General features: G+C 34.1%; 1 protein-coding gene across 15 annotated transcripts in view; it reads right to left on the bottom strand.

Moving 5' to 3' along the window:
* Positions 1-1487: 1487 nt before the first annotated feature.
* Positions 1488-25795, bottom strand: part of ROBO2 (roundabout guidance receptor 2) — a 1318500-nt gene continuing 1294192 nt past the window's right edge. For 4 of the 15 annotated variants that reach the window (XM_032276618.1, XM_032276623.1, XM_032276621.1 and 1 more), the window contains 5 exons: positions 18225-18407; positions 15837-16010; positions 8585-8857; positions 6637-6837; positions 1488-5371 (listed from right to left, as the gene is read on the bottom strand). In XM_032276618.1, the coding sequence (XP_032132509.1) occupies positions 5370-5371; positions 6637-6837; positions 8585-8857; positions 15837-16010; positions 18225-18407 (833 nt within the window). In that variant the 3' untranslated portion in view covers positions 1488-5369. The remainder of the gene's footprint in view (positions 5372-6636; positions 6838-8584; positions 8858-15836; positions 16011-18224; positions 18408-25795) is intronic. The other 11 variants (XM_032276628.1, XM_032276630.1, XM_032276632.1 and 8 more) reach the window with 7 other exon arrangements.

The following is a 25795-nucleotide window of genomic DNA, read 5'->3' as shown; positions in this document are numbered from 1 at the left end:
AAACGTGATTTTATCTCTTTTACTGAGACATCCATCGCCATCTCTCAAAGTGCTGGGATTACAGGAATGAGCCACAGCATCCAGCCCCTTTTTATTTAATTTATTTTTCTTATAGCTAGAATACTTTAAGGAGAAAAATGTTTTGACTGGAAGATGCAAAGGCTAGTCACCATTTTAGTTCTTCATATTAAACACACAGCTGGATAATTTTCATGCATCTGTCTTTGGGATTCTTGACAGCTTTGCAGCACTCCTACGTGTCAGATTCTTTCTCTGTGCCTAAGAAGCTGAAGGCCAAAACTGAGACTGCACTAAATTCATCAAAGTGAAAGAAGTCTTTACCAACTTTTGGAAGTAACAGATTCTCTTCCCCTTCCTGTTAGCTTTTCTACGGGACTATTGTTTTGAACTTTTAAAACTTGATTTTCTATTATTGTACAGTTTTATTTCACATCTCTCCTATGAAATGAAGTTTAGTGTGAACTCTGCTTCTCTCCTCTGTAAAAGAGATAAAAATCACATTTTAAAAAATTGAGGACATCATTTCTTATTCAAATGCTTTTGTGCAACATTAATATATCTTTTCTCCAGCTAACAGATAACAGTAATCAAGAGAGCATAGTGTGTCACTTTAATAAATATTTCTGATAATTTTACACTTTTGCCATTTTATACACAAATTCCATAAAGGAATGGTTGTTTGGTAATTGTCCTACCATTTATAATATTACCATACTTTGTTTTTAATCATATGTATTTTGTCATTGTATTATGCTAATGCAACATCATTTGTCATTATAGTAATATTATTTTATTGTTGCATTATTAATATAAACTAAATGACACCCTAAAATGTGTTGTCCTAAACCTTGTATTTTAAAAAATATTTTTAAAGTGAGTGTTTCTGGATTTATCAATAATCTTTTTCCTTTTCCTGGTTTAAAGAAAACAAACTACGTCTCTTTATTTTTGAAAAAAAATTGAAGCTATAGTTTTACTTAGCAGTGAAAAAGAATAAAATATTTATGAAATACAACAAAATGGGGTGGTTTTCCTTTCTACTTAGTCCCTGAGATAACTTTTCAACATCCAAAGTAAAAACATCCAAAATAAAAAAATTTATAATTAGCTTTTAAAGTAATTGAGAAAAATTTATTTTCTTTCAATTTTCATATTTACTTATACTTTCAAAATAAGATATTTGTTTTGAATCTATCTAAAGGTCTTTATGTTATGGGGAAGGTAGCAGTACTGATAGAACGGCATCTGTATTTCAAATGTTTGCTGTATTCTTTATCAGTGCCTATTAGTCCCTACTAAAAGTCAACCGGTTCCTGTTTATCGCCACTCAAACCATAACTGAATAAGAAACAGATATAATGCATTTAGTCACAAAATATTAATGTAGAGTTCTAAAAGTGACTAGATGGTCTGTTTTTGGCATGTCAACAAGCAAGTTTGTTTTACATAAAGGGCTTTTCTGCAAATTTGAAATGTGAATATATTTTATTTTTTTCCCAGTGAGTACACAATACACAATTCTTTGACAATACTATTAATTGATTTTATGCCAATTTCTTCTCTGCTCTAACAACATCAAATGAAACACACTAAGATTTTGGACGCTGCTTGGTGACTTAATTAAAACTACAATTTAAAAAAAAACCCATCTATAAAACAAAGTATAAAAAGTCTACCCACGGCCACAAAATCCCTTTTCTTGCAACACTTTAAAATCACAACAAATGCTTTTGAAACTATGAGATTAAAAAAAAAAATTAATGAATTGAACATCATTTTTTTTAAAGCATGGTGTTTCATTTGAAGTACACATTATAGAGAAGCAAAATAATGTGGAAAAACATGTTGCTTTACAACAGTTCTTGTCATGGAATTCCATAAACAATATACAGAAGCAGATGAACAAATTAGTGAATGTTATGTTTCTGCATATCTTTAATACTGATGCACAGTTACTTCCCAGTAGCGAAGATTAACCACAGTTTCAAGCTCAAGGGTACTGTTATCATTATATTGTCAATGGACAATTACATAAATTTATTGAAAAGAAATTGGGAGGTGTTCCATAAAAGCACATTACAAACTTTCAACTCAAATCCTGTGGAAAACATATTTAAATACTCAGAGCATTAAACTATGACATAGAACACCGTTAAATATTTTTTGTACTTAAAACAAGTAAACTTTGCATGGTTTTACTTTTCTTGGTTGTGTGATATCTTACGTGTTGGTTTTGAATTTTCTATATCCTTCCTTGAACTGTATTCAAATCCTGTGAAGGAATCAATTCTTTTCACGCCCCTGTACTATCCCACCTTAATTTGAAAGTCTTATAGAACATGTTTGGAAGATGGGTAGGGCAACTTCACCTGCATACACTGGCATACCTGAGTTTGGGCACCAATACAGCTATTTTCCCAAAGAAGACTTTTCCTGTTGTGAATGGAGCTGTGCTTGTGCTGGGCATGACTGCAGAGCAGCATTGCCTATGAGTGCAAGATCAGATTATGTTCTCTCCCACCCAGATTCTCTTTTGCAGTCCTCATGCAGGCCTCTGTTTAGGCCTGCAAAAGAGTGAGCTTAGTGAATTTCTAATCACATTGATTGAATCAGCGATGAAATGAAAAACTGCTGTGGTTCTCATATGTGTTTGTTTTTTTCTGTTGACATCTGACTCACACTGATTAGGAGCTTTTTACATGTAGCGAGTTGACAAAGGCTTTTAATTTCTAATGATTGTTTTGGAATTCCTTTTAATAGCTACAGCATTTTATCTTGCCCTCGATCTACTTAAGGGTGATATTTTGGGTGCATAATTTGACTGCCCAATTAGTTTGAAACCAGGTTTAACAGACAACATGGACTATTCTAAAAGAATATTCCAAGTAACTCCAAGGTTTGCACTGACATAATTTTAACTATAACTGTTAATTTTTATATGCTGAAGACAATCAGGAAGGTCGGATGCTATGCCCACGTTATGCCAAAAGTCATCTGTATACACATACTTCACTTTGAAGCCTTGGTTTATTAATCATCTACACCTACCAGTTACCAGGGATCAAAGGTTATGTGTTACGTATGTAATGAACTAAGGTTTTAGACTAAACTGGGTCATGGAGAAATCTAAAGAGGTATCACAAAACCTCTTTAAAATTTATTTGCCTTTAAATAGAAAGAGGTTATGTAGGGAATTGCATAAAGAGATGTTTAAAGTCCTCACATCCTAAAGTTGTGAATAAGTATGTATTCGCTCTTTGTAGAAACTTTTCATCTTCCTCAGTCTCTTTGTCCCAGAGAAATCAAACTGCATTAGAATTCAGGCACTGATGGTAGAAAGTTGATAAAGGGTTTAATAACTGTGTCTCAGAAATCTTTTTCCCTTTAGTGAAGAAATAAATTACATGGCACCAAAAAGCTGTTGGGGCCTGTGAAGAACATTACATCCTATACTTGCCTGTGCTGAAGCAGTCTCAGGGAATAAAAAAGACGGAAATGTTTAATTCTGTTAACCCTTTGTTATAACAACATGACAAGTTGGTTACTGAGCCAATAATGAATGGAGTGCGAATTGTCATTCCAAGGGTTTCCCTATTTTAGAACTGATCCTAATTAGGCTGAACATTTTTAGATGTACCAACCACTGAACTTATCATAGGAAAAATTTGAGAACTTATAGACAGAAATAGAATTTAAGATTGTGCGGGAAACACATGGGAAAATGTCACAAGAGGGAATTTCAGAAAGGTCCTCTTCTACTTGAATGATTGACTATACATGTACAGTAGCTAACATATATTTTAAAATCACACTTATTCTGACCACACATGACTAATGTTCAGGAACTTCTTGTTGTCAAAGTCGTGAAAAGAAATGAGGCAGGACAATTATTAATGTCCACTTACAAGGTTTGGTTTTATTTAAAAAGTTTATAAACATGCATTTTTTTCTCCTTTAAATTTTTCTTTTCAATTTACTCATTCAAAATGGGTCAAATGTATTTTAGTTGGTAGCCAATTTCTGAGAATGTACCATAAAATATTTATTCCAATAAACCTACTCACTGTGAACTGAACATACTCTCAGCACTGCTTTTTAAGCACGTACAATTTGGCTATACATTGGGTGGCATAAACTTCACTTCTTAATCAAATAAAACACAAATTGTCTATAGATTGTATTACTTTTTAAGTCATGAATTTAAGTGATGCAGCTCTATCCTCTAGTGTGTACTGTACATGTATTAGAAAGATGAAATAAGATATTGCAATAGAGTTTTTATTTGGAAACAGCTCGAGTATGCCCTAATAACAAATTGCTTCTTTAACTATTTGCTAGATAGTCGAGAGTTCATTTTCTTCACTTCCTTGGGGAATTTCATATTATATTCTGACTTAATGATTTGGAGAGCTTAATTATGATAATTCAGAAAGTGTTTTTTAAAAACTGTAATATAAATACAGCTCTTGTGAAACACCTTAATTTTGCTTATTGTAATTCTCAGATGGTCAATTACAATGACAGGTAAAATTGATTCTAAATAAAACTTTAATTTCTTTTTTTAGGCAAATTTATTACATCTTTGCTACATGCATATTTTAATGCATATTCAATCGTAAGACTTAAACTACCTTTTTGTGACCCCTGCTTTTGTTAATAGTAAAAGCCACCTTTCTATTATTTTTTTTTATTGACTCAGTCCCTGATATTCAAAGAAGACTTTGCCAACACCATTGTTCCTTTGCATCTTCCTATTTCTACACCCCAACTGAAAACCATCTAACATACTTTGTTACAACCATCATTATCCAATCTAGCTTACAGTACAGAAACTCCCTTCACATTCAGTCTTTTTCTTCATGTCATGAGGAGTAGAGATTTGTGCTTATCACCAAATAAAATTGCAGTGCAAAATTTAAACATAAAAGTTACACAATTAAAAGTTAATATATGGCACCACAGCCTATTAATTCACATATAGTACAACAGACCAATAAGAACAGACAATAATATGAACAGAGCTAAAAAGAGTGAGCTTGCATAGCAATGCACAAAAGAAATTATATACAGAGGAAAATCCTTTTCTTCCTGTAGGGCGAGTTTTTTTTTTCCTTTCTTTTTTATATACTCCTGACAAGAAAGAGTTAAGGTGGGTGGTGTACTTAAGAGAAGAACACAATTAAAATATCTGTGGGATATGTGTGGCTGTGTGTCTTTACATTGCATTTACAGTTCTTTTAATAGTACATAAATAAAGAAATTGTTCATTGCACTGTTTAGTGTCATCACTTCCATGAGTTTGGACCTGATGGTCCTTCAGAGCAGCTTTGAATGTCTCCTCTCAGTTACTCTAAAAAGAGAGAAAAAAACAGAAATAAATTTTAAAATTTAAATTAAGCGTTCTACATTTCTGACCAGCATAACCAAAAGCAAAGCAAACAGATAATTAATAATTAAGTAAGGTATTCATATAGATTAGTTTGTGAATTTAAGTAATTTTACTTGAAGGAGGTGACCAAAGAGTGAAAGAAAAAAAATACCATAGAGTTTGGAAGTGTAAACACCCCAAAGAACTATTTTGGTACACCTGTGAGTCATTGCTTAAAAAAAAAATGTTAAAAGAAAAATTTAAGTAGCTATGAATTAAATTAAAATTCTAAACAAATCTTAACAATAGTCAGATTAGCAATAGTCAACAACAATGACAACTGAAATCATTAAAGAAATTTATAGTTGTGAAATTATTTCTCTTTTCTTCATCTCACAGAATCCTCCAAACAACCTATGATGTGAAGATAATGGTAATGTTTTTTCTGATGCGGAAATAGACAGATTAGAAAGACAGATTACTTTCTCATGTCCAATAACAAGTTAAGTGGTTGAGAATATTAGAAAGAGGGCTGTTTTCTCAGCATTTAAAGCAGAATTCAAAGAGGCAGTTGAAAATATTCAGCAAATATATTTCTGATAATGAAAAGCTGAATTGGTAACTTTCCTGAGGAAATTAACATAAGGCACTCAATGGTTTTTGCTGTGACATTCTTAGCTTTCCCTATTACCCAGTATTTTATATTTAGAAAATTAATTATACTACTTGTGCCAGCTTTTATTCACAAATGGAAATTTATTTATACAATGTTATTGCAGTCAAAATATTGCAGATTAATTAATAATCAAAGGTCAACTCTTCAAGAGTGACTACTCAAATTTAAAAAGTAAATAAAGAGCAACTAAAGAATGAGGAAATCCTTAGAAGTTTCTTTAAAACTACCAAAAGGCCAATGTCTCCCCTTATTTATTGTGCTCAGTTGAAAAGGCAAAGAAAATGACAAATACATATATAATTACACTTACAAATATTAAGACTAATTACCTAACTTAAAACAATTTTTATAGCATAACTCAAACTTGAAATAACAGAAACATTGATAAAAATGGGCTGTGATAAATATAGGATGGCCCAAGTTATGACCAAATTTGTTGAAAACTGCAATTGATTATTTTCGTAGCAGAGCAAGTTTTCCAGTAATCTGAAACGTGTTTAATATGGCAATGTTATTCACCCAATATTCTTTCTGAATCACCATAGCGTTTTAAATGACCTACAGCACTTACATAATTCACCTGTAAACTGTCCTTGACTGTTGGAGCCCATATATCCTATGTCAAGAAGGTCGCTGGCATTGCGCTGGTGGCCTGCTCTCAATACTTCTGCTTTCCTAGGTCCAGTGGATCCTTTAGAAGAAGCTGTTCCTGATGAACTATGGCCACCTGGAGATGGGAAGCTGGGCTTGCTGTAGGGCACCAATGTCTCCTCTGAAAAAGAGAAAAAAAACACAAAGGGCTAAGTTGAACAGCAACATGGAGGCAAACTAAACTTAACTGTTAAATATTACACTGTGAATGGCCTACTTTACCACTTCATTCTTTAGTAAAATTAAAATTATGGGGTTTAACCAGAAGCGGATATTAAAGAAATTTTTGTGTGCAAGCAACATTTCCTATAATAGGAACTGAAGCAGAATTAAATTAAAAGAGATCTTGGGATAAGTACACAATGTTATATATTATTTTCCAAATTTAAATTCATTATGAAAGAGAGCTACATACAATGAACTACAAAAGCATATCTGAGAATAATTTCTAAAGTTCAATGAGGCTCCAATTTGATTTTCCCATTAAGATTGAAGAAACATGGTTCATGTTTCAGCTGAAATTATGGCAATATTTTCTCAACTGATTTAGATAAATAACAATATATTAGTTAAATAAGTGTTTAAAATTTATGTTGCTTTTTGAGACAGAAATACATTATTTAAAGGGCTGTGTATTTCCTTGAAAGAAAGAGAACAACTCACACATTTACATAAATAATATGCTAATATTATTTATACAGATTGTCTCTCTACAAATAACTCATGACATATATTACAAATAATAGTGCAAAAAATGTTTTTTCTTTTCCTTTTTTCCCCTTGCTCGTTCTCTTCCTCTCCACCCCCCATCCTCTCCACTTTTCACTTTCTTTCTATGTATGGGCTATTATTTCCTGATTAATGCTGACTGAATTTACTATTCCTTCCCTTATATAGTCTTTAATGACAAGAATCACATAATTTTTCTTTCACAGTCTGAATGGTGTCACCTTTCTAAATGTTTCACTAAACCTAGCTATTAAAATTATCATCTTCTAGCCCTTGCACAAATGACATTTTCCAAAAACTTGAGCACCAAGTTGTGACAAAACATAGTTATGGAAAATGAATGGAGAGAGGCCTACCTAGAAAAGATTGAGTCCAAATGAGTAAGTGACAGGACATTTTTTTCAAAGACTGTATGTATATGTATGTGTGTGTTTCAATACTCAATGAATCCTGACATGAGACGTCTCAGAAAATGCATTTATGAAACAGGCTCCCCACCTCCCACCCACCATCCAAAATCTACAAACAATGAAATTTATTTCTGTGACATTTCCAAAAAGCTAGATTTATAAAAAAGAGCATTTCCCATAGACGCATTAACAATCAACTAAATCAATCAACTGATCAACAGTTGGAGAAAGTGCAAGCCCAGTTTAACCTTATCTAAGGAGGATTCTGTGACTGGGCATTTTTTTTTTTTTTTGGCAACTTTGTAATTTCAATGAATTCACCTATTTGATGCGAGTTCTCCTTTTGAATGACTGGTTACTTCAGTCAAAATGAACAAACTTGCTGAAGGCAGAAATTAAACTGACACAAAAAGGAAATGCAGCCATCTTAAAAGTTGTCAACATAAACATTAATAAGCAAAAAATAAAATTTTATACTGAGGAGTGTAGACTAAGCTTGGATGTCTCTTGGGATCAAAGACTCTATAGAAAGGTTGACTTGAGGAACAATGCCCATTGGAATCAGCCTTAAGGCAGGTACTGGCAAACTCTGCTAAGGAATTCCAAATTCCATTATTGATCTAAGGCAAATGTATTTCAGATGCCCTTAAACAACTGCCATTTCTAGAATACCTGGTAGGAAAAGAAATGGTAACAGTCCACACTTTCTTGGGACTGTGCAGAACACACCTGATCCGACACCTTGTTTGTGTGGGGCTTTCCGTATCTCTTCTTGGCGTTCTGTGGAGTTTATCCATTCCTGGGTTTGTCGCTGCCACTCTAGGGAGGTTCTAGCTGGACAATCCAATGAGCTCTTTGTGTCTTCTAAGTTGGATGCATGTTGTCTCTCTAGAGAGCTTCCTTTTCTCTCTGTTGAGTTTTCCACGTTACCAGCATGCTGGCTCGGGCCTATTTGCTGCCTTAAACCCTGACCTGGCGGGGGATCTGGTGGTGGTGGAAGATCTAAAAATTTTGAATAATGTTTAGAATGGACTAAAATTTAATGAAAAATACAGGTTTTAGTTCAAGTTGAAGAAAATCTTTGCCCTCATACAGGTATTACCCATACAAAAGAAATTTGGGGAAAATAAAAGTCAATTATTTATTTCCAAAACTCGTATTATTGATCTCTCTGCTGTCTTTTGGCCATAACATCATTAAAACAAAATTGACTAGTTTTACTGAACAGTTAAAGAGTTTTCAGTGATATGCTGAGGATATCACTCAAGGTGTAAAGGGCAGTTCATGATTTATAGTCAATCCATTGTCCAACCCTCCTTCCCCAAAGTAGAAATACCATGACCCAAAATAAGATCACTAGAAATTCTAGAAGCTGTGCTAACAAAAGGCCCCAAGAACAAAAGCTCTCCTGCCAGTCTCCATAGAAAATGTCACCCTCGGGAAATTTAGAACTATATGCCATGTCATATGCAACATATGACTGCCTTTACCCATGTATGTGGCACTTTTAGCAACATTAAACTAACATTTATTAAATGCAATTAACATTCTGCTTGACAACCAATTCTAGCTGTTCGTTTCATGAGTTAGCTAATGAGTTACAACTAATATAATCTTCCAATGTATTAATTGTAATAAGTAATAACCAATGTTCAGAGTAAAGATTGGATGTGTTTTATGGTACTAGAACAGGCAATGCATCACAGAAATTTGATATATGGTAGAAGAGATACTTTTTCAGAAAAGCTCTTTAAAGTAAATACCAGATAGCAAAAAATTTAAAGTTTCAATATCAACTAACTATTCATCTCTTTTTTATTAACTCTTCAGATCGTAATACCTTTAGATTTTGTATGTCTTCGATTGTGAAATCACAGTCCTTTCTTTCACTTTTAAGTATGTATTATTAGTTCTGAAATTACTTTGCTGAAGATTTTGAAACCTTCTGAACATTGATTTGGATCATTTTCTTCTCATTTTTCTTGCATGCTATTGTAAACTTCTTTGTTCATCCTTAGAATATTTGTAATTACATTATTTTTCATAAAGACCAAATATATAAAATATACATTTATTACATGAATAGAGGATATTGTACGTAATGTAGTCAATTATTTCTGATGCCATTTTTGTAAATGTATTCTCTTGTTTCTAATAATATTGTTTGTGAAATTTAGAAGGAAAAAGTATAAATTTCTTGTACGCAAAAGATAGCTCCCTTATTAGACAGCTAAGCTGTCCCTTTCAAAGACTTTAAGAAGCTTTAGACTCTCTTTTATGAGCAAAATGATATTATCCACCATTGAACTGGTAATGTTGGTCTCTGACACATTTCTTCTGAGTTCCCAGTTGGAGCAGCATTGCCAGTTCTTACATTTGTCCTCATGTTAAATTATGAATTGCTTATACAGTAACTGAAGGGAACAGGGTCTCTGTCTGGGAGCATAAAGTTGGATTTGGAATATTTCTACCACAATGAATAGCTAATCCAGCATGGAGATATCTGTTTGTTGGATAATCCCATGAGTTTGGTGTTTCCTTCATATTTAATAGTACTGACTTCCTTCACTATATGTTATTATAAATGCAAATTAATTATTTCATTTGTTTTATCGAACTTAGACTGCCAGTGAAATTATTGTATTTGCTTCCAAAATAACTTATCTTGTCATTGATTTTTATTCTCCATCACAGAAGCTTAATTTTTAAAATGGCCAAGACAGCATCTGCTTATGCCAGCTAAAATTCTGATTACTATTTAATTTAACCTAAAATTATATAGCTTCATAATTAAGTAATATCTTTGGAGTTTGTATATTCTAAGAAAGGACATTGCATGCACATTGAAATAAACTAATTGGAAAAAGAAATGGGATTAAGAATGGTTTTTAAGAAAATAAATGTATGTAATCAAATACATTTACTTAAATTAAATTTATTATTCGTTTCTATGTTGATTCATTTCAACTAAATCAATTTACTAAACAGTCTCTTCCTGGCCTACTGAGGATCAGCTCTTTTCAGGCATACAACAGTCCAATTAGATAGGTGCCATTATTACCTTCCTTTTTTAGATAAGAAAATGAAGGCCCAAAGAAATTTAAAATCTCCAGCTTGGATCTTTCCTCCCATGAACGCCAGACTCATTAACCAGATCTACACTGGCCAGCTCCGCTTAGGTGTTTAGAAAGCATCTCAGATTTCACATATTAAAACTCGGCTCTAGATCATCCTATATAAAATATGCTTCCTCTGAAGTGTTTCTTCTCTTAATTGGTCACAGTTACATTCTACAAATTAGCCAAAATTTCAGAGTGATCTGGTTTCCTTTCTTTATGGTCTATGTTAATTTCATAACAACTCCCATTAGCTCCACCTCCAAAATCCAACCTTTCTTAACACTTCCATTGATTCTCCCTTGGCATGAACCACCATCATCTACTCCCTAGGTAGCTTCCACAATCTCCACTTTGCCTCATTTAGCACATCTCAACACAGCAGCTAGAGTGACTTTTAAAAAATAAAAACGTAAATAAGATATGTCATTTCCCTGCCTTGAACACACACACGTGCATCCACACACGCACACATACACACACACACCCTCCAGGGGTCTCCCATTCAAAGTAAGAGCCAGTGTCATTTGGGTAGCTTAAAGGTCTAACAAACGCTACCCTCGTTAGCTGCTCTGACTTCAGAGCTGCTCGTTAGCCTACCCTGTTGCTGTCTCTGCTCCAGTCATATGGTTCCCTTCCTTTTCATCAGGTAAGTTCTCAGGCTTTCATTTTCCATTCTCATTTCCTGGAATGACCTTTCCTCAGGCATCAGCATTACTCTTTTGCTTATGTTATTCCAGTCTTTTCTCAAATGCTGCCTTCCTGGTGACGCCTTTCCTGATCACTTACTCAGAAATACTTCCTCCCTCCACCTACATTTCTCAACTCCCTTCCCTTTGTTTTTTCTCCAGAACAGTTGAAACCATCTTACTTATATTTTCATGTATGTACTTAGGTTGGTCTTTATCTATCTTCCCCAACTAGAATATAAAAAGTCAGGGGATTTTGTCTGTTTGGCTCCCATTGTCTATTATATGGTATATGCTTAATAAGCAATTGAATAAATAGATTAATTAATATGTAAATTTGCTCGAAGGCCAAAGCTACTATATGGCAGAGCTGACAAAGAGCTCTTTCTCTGAACAAGATATTAAGAACTAGGGGGAAAGGGCCAGGCACTGTGGCTCATGCCTATAATCCCAGCACTTTGGGAGGTGAAGGTGGCCAGATAGCCTGAGGTCAGAAGTTCAAGACCAGCATGGCCTTCATGGTGAAATCCCATCTCTACTAAAAATACAAAATTTGCTGGGTGTGGTGGTGCATGCCTGTAATCCCAATTACTTGGGAGGCTAAGGTAGGGGAATTGCTTGAACCTGGGAGGTGGAAGCTGCAGTGAGCTAAGATTGCACCATTGCGTTCCAGCCTGGGTGACAGAAGCAAAACTCTCTCTCAAGAAAGAAAGAAAGAAAGAAAAAAAAAAGGAGCTAGAGGGAAAGGAGAATAGGCTAGAAAGAAATTAATTATCTGGGGAAAACAGGGTACAGATCTATCTTCCTTATTTAGCATTGGTCAGTATATTGGCTTCCAAGGGTAATATTTGATTTATAAGACAAATGGAATACAAGATTTAGACTCCGCAATGCCTGCTTAAGAGAGACTATACAAAAGGGAGAAGAACATCTTCAACATGCGTGCGTTTTTTCAGTCTTTGGGATAGAGACTGACATTTCTCACCATTCATAATCTCCCTTTTGGAAGATGGGGAAGGCTGCTTCCTCAGCCCAGTAGTTAGTTTGACACCATGTGGCAGAGTTGTTGCCAGTGAAATAGGAGAAGTGATGTGTGTCACCTGCCATTACAACCTCCCAACAACCACTCACGTTCTGTCTCCTCCTCAGAGACCATAAAGGTCTGATCTAGAAAATGGTGGTATCCCAGTACTGAAAAGGCCTACATCTTTACACTACAGCTTAGAAGAGAGCAAACGCTACTGTAAAATGTATGATGCACAAGATTTATTGTAAAATGTCTGTAAACTCAATGCTGTTAAGCATTAGCCTTCCCAAAAATCAACTTGATTTGTACATAAAAATGCTATGAAATGATCATGACATATGGATCCATATCATATAAATGCTATGGCATATGCATTTGCTGCAAAATAACAAGGTTCTTAAGGATAATCTGTAGAGTGCCATCCAAAATAAATGTCTTTGCACTGTATCATAATTAAAATGCCTTTGGATTAAGCACTTGGGAAGATATGTGGGCTGAAATTTCCTTTGCAATATTACTACTTCTAATCATTTATAATTAGAATCACTTTCTAATAGCACATAATCCATAACCCCTTTTTGAAATGCTGGTAAATTTGAAAATTTAGAAACATTTATTTTTTAGAAAGATAAGCAATATATTGATCATACTTTAGGAGGTAGCTTGCTTTAAGCAAACATTCTAAAAAAGCTTGCAACAAATGTGTTTTAGGAAGAAACAGAAATCTGTTTTGATGATTTATATTTGATATCTTCCCCATATTCTGAATATTATCTTCAAACATTTCTGTAAAACCACAGAAAATTCTATACCAACATTTTTCTCTGTCCACAATATTCACAGCAGAAAAAGATATACAAAATTATCAATTATTAGATTTGTAACTAGCATATCAGTGAAAGTATCCCTTTTTTATTTAGGAAGAATTAGATCAACACTAAGTGCTCAGTTAATCTTCTGAACATCTAAGGCAAAAAGGCAGTGGTGAGCATTTTTTACTCACCACAGGATATCCATTTATAGAAACTCAAAAATCTCAATTGTACCCTTAACCTTCATATTCCATTGAAAACAAAGTAAGCAGAAAAGGTAAGTAAACCTGAAAGCATGTAGAACAAATACAATATTTGGCTTTTTAACTCTTCTTAGCTATGTAAGATGACAAAAGAAAGCACAAGCAGGGCTGCTGGATTGAACACTCCTTTCCCCAAATTAATAAAAAATAAATGTGTTTCTTCTTTTCCAGTTAAGCTTCATTCTGTTCTGTGATGATAAGTGTAAGTGTGCTAAGGACTAGGTCATAGCTTCGCCGAGATAGTTACACTTTAGATTCACTAGCGGAGTTTTAAAATTATGCATAACTGGGTTTCACCCCAGAATAATTAAGTCTGAGTATCCAGGGTATATTTTAAGTGCTCCCCAGATGGTTCTAATGTGCAGCTTTTAAAAATTTATCCTTTTGGTGTTTAACTGAACTATGTTAGGATAATGTTTGTGTGTGTATAGGGTATGGTGCTGAGAAGGAAAAATAAATTTATCTCTCAATCTGACATTGTACTAGACACTTCAAATATGTGTTACATATCCTTAGAATATAACTTTAGGCTCTATCTTTTAATTCGTGCTTTAAAATAAATAAGAATTAAGTTTAAAATATGGGAAATAGACTATCTTTTGTAAAGCTATTTAAATACTCATTGAACATGGGTATCTTTCAATAACATTGTGTTTCCTGAAACTAGTAGTGTTTAAGCAAATATTCAAATAATGGATGCTAAATATAAACAGAGAGATTGAGACAGCTCAGCAAACCATGGCCATTGGCCAAATCCGGCCACTACCCATTATGTGAATGGTGTTTGATTGGAAATCAGTCATATCCATTATTCTACTTTTCTTATAGCTGCACTCATGCAATAATGACAGTGTTGAATAGTTGTGACAGAGACCATATGTCCCAAAAGCCAAAATATTTACTATCTAGATTTTAATAGAAATTTGCTGACCCTTTGCTAGGGTCTGGATGTTTGTGTACCCCAAAAATTCATATGTTAAAATCCTAACCTCCAATGTGATGATATCGGGAGTTGCGGCCTTTGACTGTTGATTAGGTGATGAGGGTGGAGTCCTCATAAAGGGATGAGTGCCTTATAAAACACATCCCAATGAGAATCTTCTGCTTTCCACTATGTGGCATACAGTGAAAAAAGCACCCTCTATGAACCAGAAAGTGGATCCCCATCAGATACCAAATCTGCCAGTGCCTTGACTTGGACTTGGCAGACTCCAGAATTGTGGAGAAAGTTTCTGTTGTTTGGAACATACCAGCTTATGGTACAGTCACGTGTCACTTAATAATGGAGATAAGTTCTGAGAAATATAGTGTTTGGCAATTTCATTGTTAAGCAGGTGTCATATAGTGTATTTACATAAGCCTAGATGGCATAGTTGACTACATAGCATTGCTCTGGGCTAAAAATCAGTACAGCATGTCACCGTACTGAAAGCTATAGGCAGTTATAACACAATGGTATTTTCTGTATTTAAACAAAAAAGGTAGCATAAGTACAGTATTACAACCTTATGGGACCACTGTCTTATATACAGTCTGTCGTTGACTGAAACATTGGCCTGCAATGCATGGCTCTATTTTTTATAGCAGCCCAAACAGACTAAGATACTCTTCAACTACATGACCTGTAGCCTGATATTGGCTCTGAAATTTGAGACTAAAAACTTACTGACTTATTTCAAAGTCTTTTATTTCCAAAGTGAAATACCAGCTAAGATATTGAAATTTAGTATTATAAAAGTTCTGATAATATAAGTGCACATGCAGCTTTCCTACTCTTAAATTAAATGTTCACTAAAAAGTATTAATGAAAGATGCCAGAATGGCAAAAAAAAAAAAAAAAATCAGTGTCTGAAAAATTGTATGGCATATATTTCTTGAGATTTAATAATATGGAATAATTCTAGATTGTTTTAAAAAGTCATGTTTTATATAAACAAGACCATATTGCCAGGTTTCTGCCTTGTTGTGTAATGAGGCAATGGCTAATCTACCATGATGACGTTAATCGACATCAATGATTGTGGGGAGCACATCTCTTCAGTGAGGAAAACAAGAGCAAAGGAAAGAAACCTACCATCTGTCATTCCTTCTCTCCGATGAGGCAATGCTGGTTGTTGGTCCATCCGCCCTCCCTTGTGTTTTTTAGTGGGCCGAGGCCTCTGACTTTGACTCAGGGCTGCACTGGTATTACTGTCAGTAGAAAATGGGCTGGTAGGTCGAGGTCTTTGAGAGGAGGTGAAGGCTTTTCCTAAATTGAAAACAGAGGGAATGGGGTATAGGGAATGTCATTATAGTATACTGATTCTGTCTTGTATTTCAGTTCTAAGACTAACCTGTAAATCTACCTAGAGATAACATTTGAAGATACCAAATATTGGTGCATCTCTGTAGAAAAATATATATTCTACATTTTCAGCTGCATTATTTTGTTCGATTCTAATAAGCTAACAACACCCACACTGACCCCCCCAAACTCAAACAAGTAAACATAAAACAGATCCAGCAATCCAAAACTCAATATTGCATGATTATATTTTTATTTAACCTTGACAATATTAGTGATACTTTCATAGATATATGCAAATTCATGCAGCTTTTAGTTCTTAAAATTAAAGAAACTATATATGAAATAAAATGTATATTGTTTTATTTGTTTAATAAAATTTTACCCTTGGAAACTTACAAAATTTCTCTGAACACAGAAAAACGTCATATAGTAATTACATCTGAAATTTTACATGAAAGGTCTGCTCAGACACATATATTAAATTGACCTTACCACTTATGCACATACACAATGAATTCTATCTCTTTTGGCAGAAACTCAATAACATCTGTGTAGAGGATAACAGGTTAAAATCACCTTGTATATCCAGCATGCAATATGTGTTTTCTGATGAATATTATTGTATCTGAGCAGGCTCCAAATTCTCATTGAAAAATGAAATGTGCTGTGTCCTTTTCTTATGGTTTAGAGTAGGTATTCAGCGAAATTTATTCTGGGAAAAGGTTAGCTAATAAATTTTCAACAACTTGTGATTTTAATGCCTTGTTTATTTTAGTAACAGAGGCCTGGTTTATGTGCATGTATTTATTTTCCTGTGTATGCTTTCATTTCCTACAACATTATTGTATGTAGTTACATTTTCTTAAGTCAATGTGACATGATATTACTTAATGCTTTATTAGCTATTAGCATACATGCAAGAAATGCACTTAGGCCTTCCAATATATTAGTTTCCTTGCACGTTCTCACTGTTCTGCTTACAGCTGATGCCACAAAAAGCACTCAGGCAACATAAAGTTTCGGACTTACGCCTTATAATGCAAGACAATTCAAATAACAGTTCTATTGCAACATATTTTAGTTTGGATGCTATTTGAAAAATAAACCTCTGCAATGCTTAGAAGATCTTACCTATTTCATTTAAATATATCTAATGTATGCTCAAAGAAATATTGATGATGTAATTCCAAGAAAACTCCCAAGACTCATTTGTATAATCTGAGAATTTAGTGAATGGTAAAAATCATTTTTCTTTACTGTGTGAATACAGTTAAGATTTTGCAAATGTACTTAGTATTTTATTAGTTTGTTTTGCAAGGTAGTTCAGTTTAATTCATGTCTTAGAATATTCCTATTGTGTAGTTAAGAATTATATATACAAATATTAAAGCACGCATCATGCCAAAGTTACTTTGTTTCAAATGTTTACAAATTACTGATCTATTATTAATTCCACATGCTTTTTTTTGTGAAATGAGCAGCACATGAAAAATGATACAATTGTTCTTTTATATGATTACTTATCACTCTCAAAAATCAAAATTACTCTAAAGAGAAATACACTTGTCATTATTTTATTCAACTTGCACATGCAGTGGGTTTATCTTTAATTAGCATCCTTGAAAACAAATAAAAAATTATTGTATTAAAATCTTAATAGCCAAACAATTAATAAGACCATAAGCCATTTGAACTGTTAAGACCGACAGTCTTAGACCCATTCGCCCCATGCTAAGGAAGCCTTCCCAGAAAATGCATTTGCAGAAACAGGTGGGGCAAAGGAAAGCAATGGAGATCAAAGCTGAGTAATTTTAATCACTGGGTACATTATTAATTGTGTGAGGACTTCGCAAAGTGTGAGTTATTGAAAATTTAATGGCAATCTTAGCTGCTGCTTTGCCATAATATAAAATGGAAGCATATTCCAATTAATCAGCAAAGCCATGAAGAGAAAGGAAAATAAGGGATAGAAGTTGGTGAGGAGGAGACTATTCTTGCCTCTGCAAAACTAGCATCAGAAGAGAGTTTTGGTAATGGAGCATCCAAATTGCGTTCATGCATATTAAAGAAAGCCCTACCGTCAGTCTCACGAAGGAGAAAGAACAGGAGAAAAGAGGTCAGTGTCCAAGGACAAGATTCTCTCATGCAAAGAGTGTTGACTTGGAGTCTACCAACCTGTTCTTGTAAGGCTGGTTCCATCCAGCCTAAAACCAGCTTTATCTGCTGCTGCCACCAGTGCTTGTGCAAAACTGCCGCTGGCAAAGATAGAGCCATCTGACGAGCTACCTACACTAGATCTATGACTAGAAAAGTTACGATCCTCATCAGATGCAGAGCCCCATCCATTTACCATTGAACCTAAAAACAAATGTAGTTGTCTAGTGAGTTGTATATATTGAACATCTCATCTGCTTGCACACACTATACTAATGAGCAAGTAGGCTGTCCTTGCTTCTTCCTTGAAGCTTCATCAAGATTTCTTTAGCTAAATGCAAGTATCATTTGCATTTTAAACATTTTTAGTGCAGAAGAACGAAGCTTATTTAAAACCTGTATCAGCTTGCAGCACATGAGCAAAGCATGTTCTGTATTGTTCAGCTCTTACATTGTTTAAATTATTACACAATCATTTTCCAAAAGAGAATCGCAATGTGTATTTTAAGCTACTGTAATTCAGAAATGAACACTTTAATTAAAACAAGCAGTGTACTTAAACTTATCAAAGACTCAGTTGAAGAAATAGTGTGAATATATTATGAGTTTAATTCAGACTCCAATGATAATCTGCATAGAAACTACACTGTATCCCATAAAAAGGCAAAAAAAATTTCAAGATTTTCAAATACAAACTTAATTATAAATAAAAACAAAAATTCACAAGAAATGTACAAACAATATCACAAATGAACTTAGAAAATAAGAAAAAATGTATTTTAAAGAATTTCTATTAATTTAAATGTTCTTTATCCTTTCTTCGCCTTTTAAGTTACTTAAGAACTCCAGTTTTCTCTTTAGTACTAATATTTATATTAAAAAGTAACATTTATAAGGACTATAATCAACATTAATATGAAGTTCTTTTCTGCAAAATGCAACATGGCAATAAAGGAAAATAATTTTAGTTTTATGTTTAAAGAGCTGTAAGTTGTAAAGATACTCAACTATTTTTTTCTTAATTTTCTAGCAAGTCATTTACAATTTTATGTCTTTTCTTAGACAAAAACACACCGAGAACGTAATCTACTACTTAATAAAATTAATATTACAAGATTTATTTATGTTGGTATACCATTAATTCGAGACACAAAAAGCTACCAAGTATTGCTTATCCTAAATTTGTTAGAAGAGGGGCAAAAGTATTTGTAAGAAACTAATTTAAGATTTCTAAATAAACAAAATATGTATTTACATAAAAGAGATGAAAGTCAAATGCTATCGACTGTTTAATTTTTTCCTCCAATATTTTAGAGACAAGAGAACAGTTAGGAGTGCTGCCATGATGCAGTATTTGTATTTTAGTCAAGGGGCCAGGATACAATGACATGGATTCATGCACTTTCAATACAGAAAAAACAGAAGCTGAACTGGTTAGAATGATCTGAGAAGTTAAAAGGGTGTTAAGTGTAGCAAAGAAAGATAGAGTTTTGATTCTGATTGCCAAAAGCACAGAGATACACTTTTTACTTTCCAAACAAATTCCCTTGACATGGGCCACTGCAAGGAAGCTGAGATAACACCAGTAACTGAACCTCATCTAAGAGAATCACTTCTGGGTTAATAACCACAAGTCAAGGACCAACAATCCAAAATGGAAGAAGAAATGATGCAGTAGGCTTTGCAATATAATGCTACACTAGATAAGAAAAAAAAAAATCAAAGCAATTTAGGGAGGGAGGCACAAAAGAATATGAAACTCTAGAACTGCAGATAGTTTTAAAACATTTGAAAGCTCACTCCTAGTCTCTTCCCTGTGCTGTTTTCTGTATTTCTAAATGCCTGCTCGTACTTTCCAAGTAAGCATCTCTTCATCTTCACTTTGTTTCATTCCTAAACTCCTCTTACCTGATTTCTTTCCAGTCTTTTCCATCTTCCTCATTGCTTTCTACATTATCTTTGTGAAGTACTTACATACACATGCTCCTCTGTGTAAAGGCTTACCTAGCTGGCCAATGCCATATTCAAACTTCTAATTAAATATTTGCAACTCTTCAGTATCTAGCCTAGCCTACTGATATGATTTGGCTCTGTTTGCCCACCCAAACTCCTCTTGAATAGTAATCACCATGTGTTGAGTGGGGTACTTCGTGGGGGGTGATTAGACAATGGGGACAGTTTTCCTTAGGCTGTTCTCATGATGGTTAGGGAGTTCTCACAAAAATGGTTGATCGATAAGTTCTGGCATTTCCCCTGCTCTCTCTCTCTCTCTCTCTCTCTCTCTCTCTCTCATCACCATGTAAGACATGCTTTGCTTTCCCTTTGCCTCCTGCCATGATTGTAAGTTTCCTGAGGCTCTTCAGCCATGTGGAAAGGTGAGTCAATTAAACCTCTTTTGTTTATAAATTACCCAGTCTCAGGTAATATCTTTATAGCAGTGTGAAAACGGACTAATACACCTGCTGCGTATTAGCCCTCATTCACTCTTACAGCCTGTGTGTCTCCTCGCCTCATTTATATAACACCATTTTCATTCTTCGGACAGAGATATTGCCGAACAATATCTATTAACCACTGCCAAACTTTAAAGTCTAAATTAAATGCCATTTCTTTAATCACCTTAATTGTACCCTATTGTAGGGAGAATCAATCTCTTTACCTCCTTTGGTTTCCAAACACTAAGCATACACTCCCATATCATTCCTCTCTATATATTATGCTCTGCTGCACATGCATTTCCTCTCCTGGACAATGGAATTCTGGAGATTATGAATTATTTCATGTTTATTTTCATATTTCTTGTCTAGGGACATGGTACATTAGAAATTCAATAAACAGTAGACATATGGAACTAAATGCATTCAACATTTTCATTGTAGATGTAGAAAAACATATCAAATGTGACACATCTATACTTTTTGATGTGTAATTTCTTAGCAATGTCCTTATTTTAGCTATAGAAAAAATTTTCTCATAAGAACTCTGAGAAAGTTTATTAAATAAGGAATATGACACTACCTAACTGTTGTTGGTTACTCAATCATCGAAAATGTAATCATCCAAAGTGAGAATATAAAAAATTATGTGTATATTAAATATATATGTTACATATGTGTGTTGTGTATGTGTGAATTGATTATGCTTTGATACACTTGAATATTGATATTTAGCAATGTCTTATTCAAATTAAGATAAAGGATTTACATTAAGTGGTAACTTAGTTTCCCTGGAATGTAACTTTTCCATCCACATTTATCCATCATAATCTACTTGACCCAATAATTTGTTTTCTAAAATTTTTCTTTTTCCACTCTAACAACCTAAAAATAGTTGAGCTTCTTTGGTTTCATATCTATATCTGCTTGCTGTGTGGTTCCAGCCTAAGGATCTAGCATAGTGACAAATTTAGTCTCTGAACCTATAAAACTGCCTGTTGTGTAGGTATTGAGAGGGGAAATCAGTAAATCTTACACCACAGTAGTATCACTAAAGAAATGATATCCATTGAAACTGCTAGCAGAGAATCAGCTTAATTTTCACCCTCAAATAACCCTTTTACGTCCCTGTGGTAACTTGCAAGTCCTTCATCCGAGGATTTCCACACACACACACTTGTGATACTCTAAACAAATGGATTACTTCCTGCCTTTGTGGCTTTGCTCTGCCTTTCCTCCAGGCTTTAATGCTCCTTGTATGTTGTTAAAACTCCCAATTATTCATGAAGTTTTCCCCGATGCTTTTTTTCTCCCTCTGGGAAGAGACCGTAACACGGAAGACAGGGTTTCAAGAGAGTATTAGTAAATACAGAAAGAACATCAGCTATTCTTTCTTTTGTATTTCTTGTAAGAGCAAAGAGACTAGATAGATGACATAAGAATTAAAGATACGTGGCCACAGATATTTGGCCATATTGGGCGACAGGAAACTAACGACCCAATCTGAAGAGAGGGAAGTATCTCATGTTATTGTATTTGTGTTTGCCTTCAAAACGGAGGGCAAGGAACATGCAGAGAAATTTTCTCTCTCCTTCTCTTTGTCTCTCTTCCTCTCTGTCTTGTATCTTTGACATCTCTTCCTCTATAGTTGGGTTAAGATGTATGAAATGGATATATTTATGATAAATTTTTAAAAAGACATTTGGTTACATTCCATGAATCAAATAGTTTATAATATATTAAAATGCCTTCCGTAAAATGGCTACAATGTATTTAACATCTACTGATTTTACCTCTTAGTGGCCTTCCTGAAAAAAAGGAAAAATGTTGAGATTTAAACATTAACAGTGAGCTGGATTTAGGTAAACAGTTACCATCCCAACACACATACAAAAAGAGAGAAGTCAAAGATAATGAATAAAAGAAAAGAAAAACATTAATTCACAAATTTAAAAGTAAGTCATCTTTGTGATAACTGGTTTTCTTTCATAAACATAAGCATAAACATGAAAATTAAAATGAACACCAGGTAAAACCAATTCAGCTAGATGGTCCTTACAAAATATAAGCACTCCATACCAATTTGACATGTTATAGCCCCAACATAATCAATACGTATTTAAACATTTAATGAGAAATGAATTTATGTCAGACAGCCAAATTTATTTGTTTGTATTTTCAATCTTTCCAAATTTCCCTGATTTAAATTGTCAAAAGGCCAAAAACAAATCTCAAATTTATTTAAGCTGTTAAAGTAGTACTACATATACGACGTTAAGTTGCTGCTGAAATGTTACCGAGCAGTAAAATACCAAGATAAAGTGGCATCTTGCTGTGTCTCTATTACATCTTCAGCACTAAAATTAATTTATGATCAGTCATCAATTCATTTACATGTCGTTTTATGCTAAATCCTTCCTTGCTGATAAATGCTTACCCTTAGATCCATTAAGCTAGAGTAAAGTCTGCTTTATAATATGACCCTGCTAATTGTTACATTTCCATTTTTATGAGATTCAAAAACTGGCCATTAACCATTTTTGCAGCCAATATTTAATCTACGAACTCTTCGTATTAAATGTTATTTGTCTACCTGTTAGTAAAATGTGCAGCTACCAATGTCTTTAGACAAAGGAATGCAAATATTGACCTTTGTCTAGATGTAGAAAAACATGTCAAATCTGCAGAAGTTCTTTTTTGACTCAAACATATTGAATATGCAATGATTCCACCTGCATTCCTCAGAGAGAAAGAAATGTGTAATCTTCTGTAATTCCAACACTTTGGGAAGGTGAAGTGGGCTTGAGAGAAGCTTGGCCAACATGGTGAAACCCCATCTCTACTAAAAATGCAAAATAATTAGCCCAGCATGGTAGCCCGGGCCTGTAGCTACTCAGAAGGCTGAGGCAGGAGAATTGCTTAAACCTGGGAGGTGGAGATTGAAGTGAGCCAAGATTGTGCTACTGCACTCCAGCCTGGGTGACAGAGAGAGACTGTCTCAAAAAAACCAAAACGACAAAAACAAAAGAAGAAAGAAAGAAAGAGAAAGAAAGAAAGAGAAAGAGAGAAAGAAAGAGAAAGAAAGAAAGAAAGAAAAAGAAAGAAAGAAAAGAAGAAAGAAAGAAAGAAGAAAGAAAGAAAGAGAGAGAGAGAGGGAGGGAGGGAGGGAGGGAGGGAGGAAGGAAGGAAGGAAGAAAGGAAGGAAGAAAGAAAGGAAGGGAGGGAAGGAGGGAGGGAGGGAGGGAAGGAAGGAAGGAAGGAAAGAAGGAAAGAAGGAATCGGTTTTGTAGAAAAAGTTACAGGTCAAATTTTTCAGAGGCAGAGGCTCTAAAAACTGTGTGGTAGAGTCAGACGGTGAGTTTTCATACTGATTTGGTGTGGGAGTTCCAGCACAAATCTCCAAAAACGTAAAATAGATGCTATAGAGCCATGATTTCCTTTCAGCTGTGATATTCATGTGGGGACCAGCAGTCAAGGAAACTTTTATTTGTTTCACTTGACAGCACACAAGCTCGGTATTCCTTTTTGTGGTCACTGAGGCAGTCAGAATCTTTGCTACGCGTTGAGGACATTTTCCTGGTGCACTCTCTCCTACTGCCTTCTGTTTCTTTTTTCCTGGTGCTGTCGTTAAACTCAGGAAAGAAGTACCCTTGACTCTTACCATGGAAGTTACAGAAAGAAGTATTACAGCCTTCTCCCTCCCTGTTACCCAGTAGTTTGGCATTTAGAAAGAAATAATTCAGGCATATTCCTCAAGACAGAAACAAGCCTTCACGTTTACTTTCTAGCCCAAACAGAGTGGAATGAGCAGTAATAAATACATATTTTATATTTTATTACAATCAAATAGGTGTGCATTATGAGCATAGATTAAAATGAAAATTATTAAAATGAGATTCATTGCAAAACGTGCGAATAGAGTTGAATTTTGTTAGCATCGGTCACTATAAATAAGCATAGAACTGAAAGTAAAAAAAAAATGAATAACAAATGTCACATATAAAAATTAATATCTTGCTCTTGATTAAATGCATAAGAAAAAAAGGACTTATGACTCTAGAGAGAAAATTATATGTTGTGCTTGTATATATCGGTCTTCATGTGTGTTTATAGACACACCCACTCAGATCCACATATTAAGCAACAAACCAGCTTACTGTTCTCCTCTTCAATATACCTTCTGCACAGCTTAGAAGAAAGCTGTGTGTTTCCAGAGCACGGATCATGATAATTTGTCTTTAGAGTAAGACTGATTGTTTTTGAACATTCTTCTTCCACTTACCAGGTGACTAACCTGGAAAAAGGATTTAAACTCCTCTGTGACTCAAGTTTTAATCTATTAAATGAAAATGTACTATTAATAGGGTTGTGAGGATCAAATGAATTAATATACATAAAACTTTATAATAGTGATCAGTAAACTTTTTCTGTAGAACGACAGATACTAAATATTTTAAGCTTTGCTGTCTCTGTCATACATTCTTCTTAGTTTCTGTTTGTTTGTTAGTTAGTTTCTTGTTTTCCTACAAATAACCCTTTCAAAAATGTGAAAAACCATTCTTAGCTCATGGGGCCACACAAAATACAGGCTACTGCTTAGAAAGATCCCTTGCATCTTTTAAAAGTTATCTATTTGTTAAGAGAAAGATGCTTTGCACTTATTAAAGGTTATATATGTTACCTATTATTATTATTGAATCTAAAATTTTAGCCAAGTGATTATAAGTAACAGGTATTCAATCGGTGTTTGTTGTAGAAAGAAATAATACAACAGACCTGCAAATACATGTTATCCAGTACTGAGATCATTCCTGGGATATGGAGCGGCTGATGTTTTCCTCTTTTTTTTTTTTTTTTTTTTAGCCTTTTTCCACTCACAGACCATCATTTCAAAATTTAAGAACTCTGTCCCAAATCAGTTGTTATAAAAAACTTTTGTAGTTAACATGCTTATTTCTTTACAAAAATGGCTCTATCCCTGGTTAACTGCTACTTTCTAATGCAACAGCTGTGAAGGGCAATATATCCAAGTAAAATCCTGTGTAATTTTATATACAGACTTATTAGCCCATCCCAATATTGCAATTGAAATAACATTCTGATTGGCTTCAGAGTTTCAGGGACTGGAACTATGTAATAAAATGGTCATTAGTTTCA

Source organism: Sapajus apella, unplaced genomic scaffold (assembly GCF_009761245.1).
Source record: "Sapajus apella isolate SASKATOON/1434 unplaced genomic scaffold, GSC_monkey_1.0 scaffold8, whole genome shotgun sequence".
NCBI classification, from domain to species: Eukaryota; Metazoa; Chordata; class Mammalia; order Primates; family Cebidae; genus Sapajus; species Sapajus apella.
This window is presented reverse-complemented; position numbering and strand designations above follow the sequence as displayed.